The sequence below is a fragment of the Aythya marila genome (assembly GCF_965140915.1).
Source record: "Aythya marila genome assembly, chromosome: 3".
Lineage (NCBI taxonomy): Eukaryota > Metazoa > Chordata > Aves > Anseriformes > Anatidae > Aythya > Aythya marila.
The window spans coordinates 42704786-42719557 of NC_139044.1; the positions used below are offsets into that span (position 1 = coordinate 42704786).

The window sequence follows — 14772 nt, forward strand, 5'->3', positions numbered from 1 at the left end:
ACAAGGCAGCCCCCACCCTGGAGCACTGCTGCTGCCACCCACTGTTAGAAAGGCAGCAGCTGCCAAGGCTGCCTTCCACAGAGAATCTCAGCTCCTGCATGTCTGAGCTGTGAGGCTGCATTCAGTTACTTGGTTCTTAGCCTTGCTGGGTTTGCCTTTTTGCTCTAAGGATTCCAATACCGATTAATTTCTAGAGAAGATATATCTTCTAGAGCTCCTGGAGAGCATGGTTTCAGAAGATACATTTTTAAAAAAAGCAAAGGGAAGATGTTTCTGTGCAACCTGAATCCTGTATATGCTCTTATAACTTCTACAACCTACGTAGCAACAGATTATCCCCTTTCTTTGTACTCAATTAGATACATCTCCAATAGGAACTATGCCTCTTGAGCCTTAAAAAAAGAACACTGAGAAGTTATTTGTGTATATGGCTCATTTGCATTCACATTCAGTACACTGAAGGAATTAAGTCTTAAGGGAAAAACTCATCACAATATCAGAGGAAAAACATACCTGGTAGTTTGAGTTGTATTCCTCATTCAGTATATATATACGGTCACAGAAGCATGTAGAAACTCAGTGCAACCATTCTTAAATAACTTATTTGAAAAGTTTTCCCAGTTGCAACATCATACTCGTTCTTAGTGATGCAGCTTCTTGCCTTTTCCCCGTACTACCATTTTTTACCCTTTTTCTAGCTATAAAGGAAGATTCACAAGGACTTCAGCCTGCATTTGAGACAGAGCCAAAACTGTAACAAGCTGTTTTTTCCTTGAGTTTATGCTACGTTAAATGAGTCATCTAAGGAAAGGAAATTTTAAAAATCATGGGAGAGTTTTAGGAACAATGTAGGAAAAACTCAGCTCTCAGGATGATTTGGTTCTGTAAAGAGTGGTTTTAGTTACCTTTGTCACTTACGCTCCGTAAGGGGAGAGGATATGTGAGAAGCAGAGGCTGTATATAGTCTGCATGCAGTCTACAAGAGCCCTGTAGCAAAACTGAGACCCAAAGAACACCACAGCATAAGCACTCCAGGATACTGTGTCACTCATTTTATTCACATATACAAGTTGACACTACACTATTAAATATAGACAATACAGAAGCATTAAAAACATATACTATTAAAAACTTTAAAAAACACATATTGCTTCAAGCTTAGATGGTATCTCCCTAGAATTTTTAAAGTGATTTAAAGTGAATCCAGTGCTAACAATAGCTGAGGCAGCTTCCCATTCACTTCTACCCCTAATTTTATAGGCGCTATTGTCAAGGTGTTGAGTCAGGCTCTACATATGGCTTTGCTGCTGAGTGCACTAACTGAGCTAGAAAATAAACTGGCACATGCAGGTTATTGGACATCAGTCCTCAGATTGCTAGATTTTGGTCCTTATCAGTAAAAAAAATCAGAGGTCTTCATAGTTCAGTTATACTGCATTTATACCATAAAAATTAGAAGGGCAGTATGCACTTCCATAGATGTTAACATTTGATTAATATGCATTGAGTACCTTGATAGAATTCGTTACCACACATTCAGGTCTGTCCCTCGCAGTTAAGTTTGGCTCTAAATTTAGGAGTCACCTTGACTATCTCAGCTTCCAGTAAAGACCACCATAGTTCATAGCTGCAGAGATGTGACAGCAGTGACTGAACAGGCATGCTACTGTACTTCACAGGGACATTCATATGCAGTTTTCATTGCAACGTTTCACATTGTAAACACGAGTCTATACAACACTATAGTTAAATTGCAGCATTACACTGTGAAAGTCATTTCACTTGGCTGAGTGCTTTCAAAAACTGAAAGGAATAAACAGTTACTTCAATGAAGACTGGACAACTGAGTATTGACTGTGTTCTTACAAGGTTTTACTGGTAAAACAGGAGTGAGAAGCATTCATAACTTGGCTCAATTCTAAAGTCTATGGCAAGACAAGTCTGAACTTTCTTCATTGATAGGGTAAACATTATCTAGAATGGAAAGCAAAGTCAAACTTGATGCAAAGCGACCTGCTCCTTTATCTCTGGAATGTAGTTAAAGCTTTGACACTTGAAAGTTCTGTTTTCCAAGTCATTTGTCTGTTCATCAAAATTCATGCTAGAACACTAGAAGAGTTTTCCAGACCTCAGCCTGGCACACTAAACATTTTGCATATACAACTTGCAGTTATCAGGACTATACTAGTTCACAGAGCCTGAGCAAATCTACTAACCACCTTTTTTAAAAAGTCAAATAATGCCCAAATATAAGAAAGCTACCTGATCAGCAGAATAATTTGCCCCTCACTTCAGGCATTACATTACTCAGACTAAAATTGTACCAACATAGCACCCAAGATTTTTAGCTACAGACCATTTAAAAAACACAAGTGACTCACGTGATCCAGTTCTGTCACTATCTTCTAACTTACTTTTGGTGGGGAACTGCTCTTGTCCAGACTAGGATAAGAACTAGAATATTTCCTTAGTACACAGCAGCCCAGATGCTGCTGAAAGTTTCTCATGTTCTACAGAACACCTGAACGACCCTGTTTTGAGACTTTCCAGGTTTGGTACCCAGTATCCAAGGCAGAAGACATTTAAAGCCCCTAGTCCAACATCTAACAGGAGATCCATCTTATCCAAGAATGGGTACTTAAGGCAGGCACAGTCATCTTGGCTCCTCCATTCTCAGTGGGAAGAGAACTCTGGAAGCTGTCTTGGTAAGTGTGGCAAGTCCATGATCAAGAAAACTGCTTAATGTGGGCACACACTGAGGGCACACAGTCCATCTGCTAGGGTCACATGAAGTCTACAAAGCCAGAGGTGTACACAGCATCCTGGGCAACAGGAACAGGCTATATTGAGTAAGGCTGGTAAATAGTACTGAGTTAGTGCCGTGATACTGTTGTTCAAAACTAGGGTGGATTTCTGAATTCAAAGTGTCAAAGCAACTTGAATATCTTTACAAAAGCTATTTAAATAAGAAAAACGGCATGCAAAAAAAAGTAAAAATCCCATGTGGAATAAAAAGCATTTTGTCAAATAGTTTGTCTCAGTTTTGAACAGAGTTTTGAAGTTTTAGAAAGTTCTAAACTGTGGCCTACTAAGAAGTTGGAATATAGTCATTTTGCCATATATAAACATACCTAGTCATGCTCTGCTTCCCCAGCTTTAGAAGCTGTAAGATCTCTGGTCAGTAGCCTGAACAAAAGTTATTAGGACTTGTAAAGCTTTATACTTGAAAATCAGGTTATAACTTCATGGGGTCAAAGACACCTTAGTAAGACTGAAATTAATGAAGCCTTTACTGATGTAACAATTAATACTAGAAGGCAGCAGTGTTTGGTCCCTCCACATGATTACTTGCTTTCAAAAACATCCGCAACCAAACTCAACTACGCATCTGTCCCTTGCTGCAGCAGCAATTCTAGTCCTGCTTACTCACTGAGATGGTGCAGCGAAGCGAAGACAGGCACAGGCTTCTGCTGCAGAAGTGCAAGTGTGCTTACTGTGAGAAGTTGTCTAGTCTGTAAAAAGCGAGCTGCGAAGGTGTTAAAGGTAAGCAACGTACATAACTAACACACAGCACATCTGAACAAAATCTTGAAGCTCACAACTACAGGAAGAGTCTGCCTAAAGCTTAGTTATCAAACTGAACAAGTCATACACAGCAGCCTGAGGAGAAAAAACACTAAGAATTTGACAAACAATGACTCTTAATACATAACAGACCTACAAACTGAAAGCGTTCAAGCTCCTTTATATATATGTATTCTTTACTAAAAGGCTTCTTTACTAAAAAGTACCTCTCCTTCCTTCTCTAGCCCTCACCCCACTAGCAAGGAGTTCTGCACCAATTTGGGGGCAGAAAGCTTCTCAGCTTCACCTACAAGCATCATCAAAAATAATTTAAGTTTTAAATCCCTAAAAGCACACTCATACAATACCACCACATGGAATGCATGTTGCAGTCTAACCCCACTGAGCGCAGATATTCCTAAGTGTTAAAAATAGACTTCACTAGACAGAAGCCAGCCCACTGATAAACCGGCATTTACATGATTAAATGTAGAATAAGTTGACCACAAGCTTAATACAGTGGTGCCAAGTTGATCCTGGTACAACAAGCAACTGCCTATCGAGCAGCAGCTGTGAGATGATTGTCTACATCAGTTATTTGGTACAATAGGCACAGCAACAGCAAAATGATCCTGTAGCTGTTACCTGCTCTGATAATTAGTAGTTTATTACAATGACCTTTGTAACAGCAGTGAAAATTAGAAAGTATCACCAGATTCACCAATTCAGCAAGTTTTTTGAAAGCCTCTATATACAGACAACACTTGGCATTTGCCTAAAAAGCATCTATGTTTATTAGTGCTGCTTACCAGACCTACTGGCTTCCCTGTTGCCTGTCTTAATACACTTATTTTGGTAGAAATATCGACTCAATAGTACTATAAATACAAAGGCACCTCCATCACACCTTTAAAGTCTCTCCCCCCTAATATAATACCACCTCCCCATGATTTGGAGGGCTTAACTTTGAAGTAAGGGACAGCAGATTACTCATAACCAAGATCAAAAAATGTTTGCCTTGATTGCCAGTATGCCAGGCTTCCCCCTCCACTCCCCCCACCCCCAAAACAAGTCAACTGAAACGCATTACAAAGATTCCCAAAAGGGGAATTGTTTAAAAATTTGGGTAGCTATATCTAAAAGCCGCTTCAAATGTTATGGCTCCAACTATACACCCCACTGTGAGGTAGGTAGCCAAGATAAAAATACTGTAACAAATATTTTAACAGCTGGAAACTCCCTATAAAAACCTTGCATAAGTAGTTTGGTTCCTTGCACCAGTGTCCTGATAGGCAAAACTTTATGATGATACCTAATGGAATCCAATTTCACCGAGCTCTTGCTGAGTAGCATCTCATATACTCTGTCATCCACGGGTTGTCTGGCGGGGGAGGTTTTATCCGGCAAGGTTTCTCTGTTTCTGCGGATCGTACTCGCCTCTGAGAAAGCTTCCTTTTCTCCACTTGTCTCCTGTTCTTTGCTCGTAGAGCAGATTCATGAATCTGGAAGACCAGAGTTAGTGTTACAAGCAGGAAAACAGGCTAGGAAGCCCCCAGGAAAGCCAAGGGGCACTTGCTATTTATCCCAACCCCCATTCTGAAGAAACAGGGTTTGCTAGGAAGATCACATTTTCTCATGTAATTTGCACCACTAATAAAAAAAGAAGCACAGAACTTTTCCAAAAAGAGATGCTTCAAATTCTACTCTGCAATATTTCCCCCACCTCATGGTGGGAAAGACTGCAAAAATCTTTAATGTTTCTCTGAATCTTAACTCTGACATTTTAAAAAGCCTTGTTTCTCCTATTTCTACCATAGAAAACTCTTAATTATCCCTCAGTATGTATCCCTTAAGATCTAGGCATAGTAGTAACATCAATGGTTAGAGACTGCTCACTAGATACCAAAGAACTTCTTGACGTTTAAATATAAAAACCTGTGTCCTGATGAATATTCAAGTTATCATTTTCACCAAATTTGGTCTTAATAGCCAGCTTGTGTTTGCTTGCCTCTGTTTCCAGACTTAAAGATCTCATCTCAAGAGGAGAGTAACAACTTTGAAACATCCAAGAAAAGTGACCTAGGCAGGCTATAAGCAGTCCCTCCTTACAGAGCCACCCCTACTGACAGGGCACTACCATGGCTTTCAATTATTTAACTGTTTGAGAGGAATCCTGCCACTCACTACAAATCAGAGACCCTTAAGGGTTCTTCAACTTTGTTTCTAGCATGAGCAATGTTAGAAGTCTTCCACAGTATCTCTCTCCACTCAAGTTTGGCATTAACATCTATTGGGCTTCAACAAGGCACCAGTCAGCATCTTCCACTGCTGATCCAAGCTTATCAATCCAGTAACAGTGTCCCTTATCAGGACAGGCAGCTTCTTCCAAAAGCTGCAGGTCCCGTTCTTCATTTCCTTAAGAGTTCAGCTGGACTCTCCCAGGAAGGAGAAAATGCTTCAAACCCTTTCCAAAACAGCCTGCTGGAAGTCAGCTGCACCTCACACTCAAGAGCACATCCACCACATTAATCCTCAGGTATCTTGGCTCAGGGATTCAGACTCAGAGATTCAGATCCCAGCTTTGGGATGCCTGGTGCTAACCACCTGCTGCTTTTCATGAAGTTCAGAATGCAGCAATACACTTAAAACAGCCAGTTTTGCTGGTAGCACTATTACAGCCAGAAACGAGATAGCCAGGCATTAATCAGAACTTCCAAGTATTGCTCAAAACAGGTTAACAGTTAACAGCTACTGCAGTCAGACATGTCAAACATCTTGAAGTTTACTGCTGTAACTTTTCCTTTATTATTAATGACAATACTGTACTGACAGTACATAACTACAGTTAGGTAGATCTCTCTGAACTTTCCTCTGCTTCTCCCCTCCACACCAAACCCAAGTTCTTGACTACCACATAGAAGTGTTAACTCTAGTGAGTTAACTCTCTTTTTTAAAAAGTGGTTTTTGGTATCACCAAAGCTAGACTGTGCAAACTCAACTGGATAATGTAGAAAACTGGCTGTCTTTATAAAACAGGGTTTAGCAACACACAAAGACTCTGCAGCAAGCAGAGCTAGGCATCCAAACATGTTTTTGTTTTTTGACACTTACCTTTTTTTTTTTGAAAGCGTTTTCTCAGAAATACTGTACTGCGCAGAAGGACTAATCTGACCAAACTCTGCTCATACACAACTCCAAGCACAGCCAAACCTGGAGGGATGACACCAGCTCTCAAAGGAAACAAAGCAAGCCCCTAACTCCACTCCTGCATGACATAGCATAGCCACAGCAGGACAGTACCACCCACAACAGAACAGGTTGTTGAAGCCCTGTTTCCCAAGCAATGACAAATAAAAGCATCCTTGGAAGTTTTACCTAGATATTAGCCATGTGTCTTTTCTAGGCTCTAAGTCATCAGTTCTCACTTAAATAGAAGCTTTTTACTTACTTCATTCACTGAAGCAGAAGCACAGACGTTGTGAGTTTTCTGGCTTCCAGTATCTGTCTGTTTTTCTCCCCACCCATACAGAGCAAATGGATGCTTATTCTCCTTTGGTGCATCTGTCTTTTGAGGACTTTTGGCTGATCTTCGATCGTTACGACTGGACAAGGCACTTCGGCTTGGACGTCGTCCTGTACGGCTGGTTTTATCTGCTTCCTTTGTGGAAGTCTGTTCTACAGTTTTTTCTTGCTCTTCCTTCTGATGCTTTTCTTGATCTTCTCTTTCTTTTTCTGAAAAAAAGAAAGGTCTGCTTTGAGCTCCCAATAACAATCATGCCTATCTGCACAGCCTCTTGATATGTCACTGAAGCTGCACTTTTTTTTCAGCAAGTGAAGACGTCACTAATTCCACCGCAGCAAAGGCATACCTCACTCAAATGCCTTCACTCCTTAGTGACTGATATTTCCAAGCCCATCCCTCTGCACATCAGCTTCCACACATTTAAGCGTGCCTTTCGCTAGTGAGGCTACAGAAGCCTAATAGCTCCAGGCAGCACTGTAAATGCACTAAGAATGTTTCCAGTGATCTTCCATCTTCGCAGTTTCATTCTTTCATCTTTCAGACAGCGAACAGATGGACTGCTGAACGGCATGTAGATGCTGCCAGCCAGAGAACAAGCCTGATAAAGCTATGTAAAATAAATCCCTCATATTACAGACATCCACTGAAAGAAGAGTGCATTTTCAAGCTCCCTGATTATTCATGCATACATCTTGGTTATGGTTTGCTGTTTACATCGGAGAGGGAAATATGAACCAAAGATTTATAAAGCAATCAACATCACCCTTGCTATCTATTCAGTGAAGAATGCCTTGTGTTTAAAGCATCACACAGCAGGCAGTGCTGCCCTAGACTAGTTTCCCCACCTTCCCTAACAGCATGTCAGTCACCACCCCCAGCTCCTGACACCAGACAACAGGGCTGATATAACCAATGCCATTTTATACAGCAGTTACACCTACAAGCAGGGTGATCAGCACTGAGAAAAGCACACTTGCCCACCAGCACGATGAAAGCCCCCATGGCTGGGCTGCCAGGATGCAGTGACCCCACCACCGAAGGAAGTACAACAGCACATGAGATATTACCCATAAAAATCAGCATCTGCAGCTTCCAAGTGGGCCTTGTACCAGAACTGCTGCTGGATGGCAAACGATACCACCATGGTCATCGTCCTCCAAGATGAAAGGGATTTGAGTGATTTTGTGTATTCCAAGTCTAGGTCATGACTATTGTGTTCCATGTGGTTTACTCAGTACTTGACCCACACTGCAAAGGGCCCAGGTGATTAAAAATTAGGTGATAATAAAGCTATGCTAATTGCTAAAAACTCTGTATGAGGATAAAGCTCTAATTATACCAACAGCTTTCTGGCCAGTTCCCTACCCAAGATCCCTAAAGGCCCTGCCTGTTCCCATAGCACCAGGTGACAAAGGGGTGCAGCATTTGTCCACCAGACATTAACGTTTACAGAACCTAATATGCATCATTTAAATCTGCACACTTAGACTGATACTGAAGGCCAGATCAGCATTATACAAGACGATATATAATATACAATAAGACATTATACAAGCAGACATCACGACCCAGTCTTTCCGTAACTTTTAGGCCAACCATACCTTTTGTTTAAAAGGCAACCAAAGCCACCTATTAACCTAACAGCACAGCAGTCCGCTGCTAAGAGCTCTCCCTGCGAAGGGCTACCTTTGACCTTGAGCTGCAGCCTTGCCCTGAACACACAGTGGTGCCGTCAAGCTGCTTGCAGAGCAAGCTGAACACGCAGGACTCCTGCCGCACCAGCTGCAAGCTGCCCACACTCCAAGTCGTGTGCTTCCAGCAACCACCAGCACACGCTGGTGTGTATGGAAAGAATTCCTCCACTGATATAGAATGAATTTGTCTTGCTTACATATTGAGAGGTTGACCACAAACAACTAGAGCAAACTTCACAGCAGTATCTTCATTAAGAGCAGAGAGACTTGCCCATCCCATGACACAACAGCAACCGCTCATGCTAATCGCTGTGATTTAGCTAATCAAGCTCATGCATGCCCGATCTGACACCGCTTTAATTTCATTCTAGCATCCACCCAGCTTCACCAGAATGGAAGTTACCCGCCCGGCACAGCAGTGCTTCACTTGTACCCTCGCTCTGCCCCAGCAGGGTACAGGATAATCCGCTGCACGCACCAGCACTGCCCCGAGGTGGGCTGCCTCAGCTGCTCAGCTTGTTCATTTCCTACTCACTGCCAAACCAGCACAGCACCTGGTGCTGGGCACTCCAGGCTGTGCAGGTGCAGCGTTCAGAAGCAGATGCCACTGCATCATGGCCAAGTAGCTGCTAGAAGTAGCCAGCAACACAGCAGCATCCAGAGTCCGACTGAGTGCCCCTAGAGAACAGCCAAGGAAAGCAGCCGGTGCCAGCGGAGTGACAGAACGAGAGCAACGAGTGGCCACATACTGAAATATCAGACACAAGGTTTCGGTCACAGCCAAAGCTGGATAAATGTGAAAAGCAGTGACCCCAGTGTGGTAAAACACCAGCTTTGCGTGGCATCCTGGGCTCTAGGGCACAGCTTCACCGCTGACCAGGCAGCACACGCAGTCCAGCTGCAACAGGCAGCACAGAGGCATCCCCTAGTAGTCTGTTACCTACAAGTTCCTCTACACTGCCCGCTCTTAAAGAGGAACCAGCTTGGTCCTCTTCCACATGCAAGAGGCCATATCAGGAGGAGGCACTGTTTTGAGCATGTCAGCGACACTTCAGAGAATAACACAGTGAAGGGAGGACATGTTGCTGTCAGATATGCAATGAGTCACTTGGTGAAAGAAGCCATTCCATCCTGCCCAGGAAAACTGCACCTTCCTTCTCCACAGGAGAGCACAACAACACGGGAGTTCAAAAGCCACGGAAGATGGCATTTAGAGTCTCCAAAATACAGGAAAGCGGGGTCTCCGCAATCACATCGGTAGCCTTACTTCAAAGCAACAGACGAGCCTGGATGCTGCTCACTCGGATCCAGTCCCAGCTGGTGCAGAAATGACGAAGCCAGCCTGTCCCAAAATAGCTATAAAAGCATATGAGTAAATGGCACGCAGAATCCTGCTCAGCCTTGCAGTAAACGCTGTATGCTGGAGCATACTATGGCACCTTGTGTGCACTTGCTATTAGAGCAGATACTGTAATGAGTGCACTCCTACAGCTCATTTATATGAACTCAGTGAAGGTACAAGGCTGATGTCTTCACCAGACATTTATTTAAATCTTATTTGAAACTTCAGCAGATATCCCAGCAATTTCGTGAGGCACCCCTGATGCAGGAAGGCAGCAGCTGACAGCAGAGAAGCAGACGCAGGCACCAGCAGCCATCTCCTGCCCCTGCAGCACGGCAGCTCCGGCAGGCACTGCCGAATGCGTGCTGCAAATAGAACAGGAAACCCAGAACCGACTGGCTGCAGCATTACGGGGATTAGCCACGATAGGGAAAAAGCTGGGAACATTTCAGAACTGCATCGCAGATGCTAAGCAGAGCACACTGGACAGGAGGGGATTAAGTGCTTAGCAGCAAAACAAGGCTGCCAGGCCCACCCAACAGGACAGTTGAAGGCTCCAGCCCAGAAGAGGTCACTTAAGTCCTCCTGCAGCACCCAACTTGCATAACAGCTCCCCTCCACTGCCCAACAAGAGTTGGTGGAGCTTTTCTCCCTCCCACAGCACTGTGTGCTCTACCAGGCTGAGAAGAATCCCATTCCAAACGTACTTCCAGCAAGCCAGCAGAGCCAACAGCCTTCCTATTAGACCTACAAGTCCCCAGGGATCAACTCTATCATCTGTGTGGGATGTCCACCCCACACAGGGCTACCTCAGGTTCAGAAGCATTTTGTACCAAAGCAGGAAACTCTGGGTTCTGCCCCCAAGTCACCTTCAGAGCTCCCCTGTCCAGATAGAGCACTGAAGCCAGGGTTTGAGAGGTGCCTGCTCTGGGAAGCCTCCTGCACACCAGTCCCCTAAGTGCCAACACCCCCAAGCAAGGCAGGTCTCCAAGGCCTCTTGAGGGGGCACATATGCAGTTGTGGCTGTGAATAACTCCCACAGCTGGGCAGAAATCTGGCTTGACTCGATGGCAAAGCTTGTTTCCACCCAAAAGACACTCAAGTGACTGGATCACAGTACTGTAACCCCTAAGCTGACACCATTACCTTCTTCCCCCACCACCAGTTGCTCCTCCCCACGCACATAAGCCAGCAACTACACCTGCAGCATCATGACAGACAAGATCCAGGAAGGAGTTTGAAATTGGATCTTCTACTGAGCTGCACAAATCCAGATCCATCAGACTCTTGTGTGGCAACTGCTTTGACACCAGCTTGTCACCGCTGTCATTCCAGACCTCTGTACAGAAGTGCTGAAGGCAAAAATCACAATAAGGATGGAAAGATGGCTTAATCCTGGATGTGTGCGCAGCAGTATCATCTCACAAACATGTTTGCCTGCCGTGCCGCTGCCAAGAGCTCCTGTCTTTCACTCACCAGCCCACAGGATTCTGTTGACAGGTCCGAGGACGCGTCAACTGAACCAGCTGATTTAGGTCGAGATTTCTTTGGATTATGTTTAACTCACACCCATGCCTGGACATGTTCTGCAGAGCAGTCCCACCAACAGTGTCGCAAGCGAAGAGCCAGAAGGAATTATGCCAAATTTGCCACTCAGCGCACCTTAGCATCACTCAGCTGCCACTTCAGCATGAGATATATTGACAAAATGCACTTGCCCTAGTTGTCACCTCAGAGTTTGATGCTGGCAGTACTTTAGACCAGCACCACTAAACCTTGAAGTCAGGCAGTGCTGATTTGTGCAGCTTTCAGTGCTCCCTCATGGGTAGGAGCTGTGTGAGGAGCAGGTAATTCTGTTTCTTCTACAAAAAAAAAAAAACACTGCGTGTGGTAGTATTTGGACATTCAGCAACATTACTGCTGGCCAAACATACTTTGCCACAGCCACTTTAGATACCATATAGCCAGAAATCCATCTCCCCCCAGCACAGAGGGAAGCAGCAGTAGCCAGGTAACAACCAGGATGCTGCAGCGTGTGGGTGGATGCCAGATACAGAAGACAAAAGATGTCACTGGCATGAGCACACTCAGCTGCCCCCACAGCACTTCAGCATAATTAAGCTCCTCCAGAAAAAAAAAAAAAAAAGGCAGTTGAATAACACAAGATTCATAGGGTGGCAGTTTGTGTGTTATCTCCTCTTCTCCTCTGCACTTCTTAATTAGCCAGTCACTAAAAAGAAAAACACATCTTTAATTGCCTAATATTGAATGAGTCACTTGCTTTCTGATTGTACACTAAGCTATACACTGATATAAATTTCCACTTAATCCAGCTGCCTAAGCAGGGTTGTTCTCAGGCCTTTTACTAAGGCTCTTAAATGCCTGCAAGAAAATATATTTATACTAAGTTGCTTTACAGAGAAGCAAAGATCAGGTACAGATTTTTCTCCCATTGTAAATGGGAAGAACCTAAGCAAAGATGAGGTGTTCTCTTTGAGCAGCCACAGCACAGTTCCACCAGCTACAGGCACAGCTGCCCAAGAGCTCAGAGCTGGGCAGGCTGGCATTGCTCTGCAGCCCCTTTGCCACTAAGGTGAGGGGACAACCATGCACACACACAGGACAGACGCACCCTCACTGGCCACAGAAAACACCTGTATGAGCAGCTCATCTGCAGCTAGCAAGTTTCTACCTGCTGCCAGAGCAGATCCAACTGGAATCAAGCCACGGTCTCTTCCAGAGACAGCCACGGAGGGCAGCAGGAAGGCCAAGGACTGCCCAGCATCCCCACATGCAGCCTCAAGCCTCGCCAGCTGCCAGTCAGTCCAGGACACAGCAAGCTACCTGCTGTGCCCCACTGCTTTGATACACAGAAGAATGAGATCCTGGCCCCCACCACATCCACCCAGGATCAGCATGTGTTCAGACTGCATCAGAAGAGGCAGGAACCCCAAGGTCTGAGCCCCAACTGCTTTTGCACTCCCCTCACTAGAAACCAAGCCTTTAGCCCACCCTAACAGAGCACATCTTTTCCCACACTGCCATTCCCTGCTCCTTCAGCAGAGATTTCTCAGTGCTGCTTCTCAGAGCTGCTATATACTTGCTTCTTCCACACATACTCTGCAATACCCCTTTCCTCAAGGCACTACAAAATACTACTCGAGGAAAGCAAGATCAGACCCACTAACAGTGCTACCTTCTGGCTACCTGGGGTGCTGTCATCAGTGTATGGCTGTGGGGAGATGGAGAGCTGTAGTGGGGCAGCCAGCAGCAGAGCACACCTCCAGCTCCTTCAACCCAAGCAGGCTGTGTTCTTAAGAGTGTCTGTGACCATTCCTGATGCCTTGCCATCTTCCCCCACCATAGATGTTAAAAAATGCTATACCACCAGCAGGCACTGTAACACCAGTCCTCCTGAGGAGGAAATAGCTAACAGAGCTAAAGCTAATGTGGTATCTTTAAGGGTAGTGACTGCGGCTGAGCTGTGAATATCAGGGTACAGACCGTCCTGGTAAGCTCAGGCCCCAGGGGACATCAAGCCAGACGATGCGATCTCCCCAGGCCAAAGCAGCACATCTAACCCCAGGACTAATCCCCAGCAGCACGCGGCTTAACTCCCCGCTCCCTGGGCATGCAGCTGGCCCTAAACACGCTGCAGAACACCTGTCAGTGGCTGCCGGATCAAGCCTCATTTCAGCACAGGTGAGGCAAGGCATTTTAGGGGATGAGAAGTTAACGGTGTTGAGAGCTCGGTGGCAGCGCTACCTGCCCGCCCGTGCCACAGCGCTGCTTTTGGGGGGCCAGAAGGTGCCATAAGCTAGCACAGAGCACAACGCGGCCGGTTCTGCTCCGGCTGCAGACCCGGGCTGCTGCCGCTGCGCCTTACATAAGCGGCGGCTCCATGGCAACGCTTTACATAAGCGGCCGGGCGCCGCTTCCCACAGCCCCCCGCTGCCGGCACCCACGCCACAGCCGCCCGCGGCCGTTGGGGCAGCCGTTAACGGCCGGTGTCGCGCGCCCCCCAGCCCTCCCCTCACCCCGCCCCAACCACGCCGCCCCCGCTCCTACCGGGTCCGGCTCCGGCTCCGGGTCCGGGTCCGTCCCGCCCCGCCTCGCCGCCCGCCTCCTCCTCGTCGTGCGCAGCCGGGGGCGGCGAGGGGGACCCGGCGGTGCTGCTGCCGCCGCCGCCGTTGCCGCTGCTGCTGCTGCTGCCGCCGCCCTGCTGCCAGCCGTCCCACAGCCAGGGCCGGTGCGCCTGCTCCAGCAGGCGGCGGCTGAGGCGGTAGCGCAGCAGCTCCAGGTAGCAGGCGCCGCACGCGTCCCACTGCGGCTCCCTGAAGCGCTTCATGTACTCCGTCTGCACGCGCCGCGCCGGCACCACCATGGCGGGGCCCACGCCGGGAGCCCAGCGCCCGCCGTCCGCTGCCGCCACCGGCCACCGCCTCCGGCCGGGCCCCGCCCCGCCCGCTGCAGCGTTTAAACCCAAACGGCGCCGCACGGGCCCGCCCCCCGCCCGCGGGGAGCCAATCGCGGCGCGGGGATCCCCCCGCTGTGTGACGTCACGGAGGTGGCAACGGCCCCTCCCCTGCCCCAGCTCCATGCCGTGCCCTCGGCTCCTGTCGCTGTCCCCAGGGGGCAGAGCTCAGCGC

The 14772-nt window shown here is 46.7% G+C and overlaps 1 protein-coding gene across 2 annotated transcripts; it reads right to left on the reverse strand.

Annotated features, from left to right (window-relative positions):
- Positions 1-1037: 1037 nt before the first annotated feature.
- CCSAP (centriole, cilia and spindle associated protein) lies at positions 1038-14561 on the reverse strand. Of its 2 annotated transcripts, XM_082755674.1 has the most exons (4): positions 14192-14561; positions 7013-7296; positions 4877-5066; positions 1038-2855 (listed from the first exon to the last, which is right to left on the reverse strand). In XM_082755674.1, exons 1-3 carry the CDS (start codon positions 14505-14507, stop codon positions 4893-4895), a joined length of 774 nt encoding a protein of 257 aa, XP_082611800.1. In that variant the 5' UTR covers positions 14508-14561; the 3' UTR covers positions 1038-2855; positions 4877-4892. The 2 variants fall into 2 exon arrangements, with proteins under 2 accessions (XP_082611800.1, XP_082611799.1); XM_082755673.1 differs by having other exon boundaries at positions 1038-5066.
- Between the last annotated feature and the right edge of the window lie 211 nt (positions 14562-14772).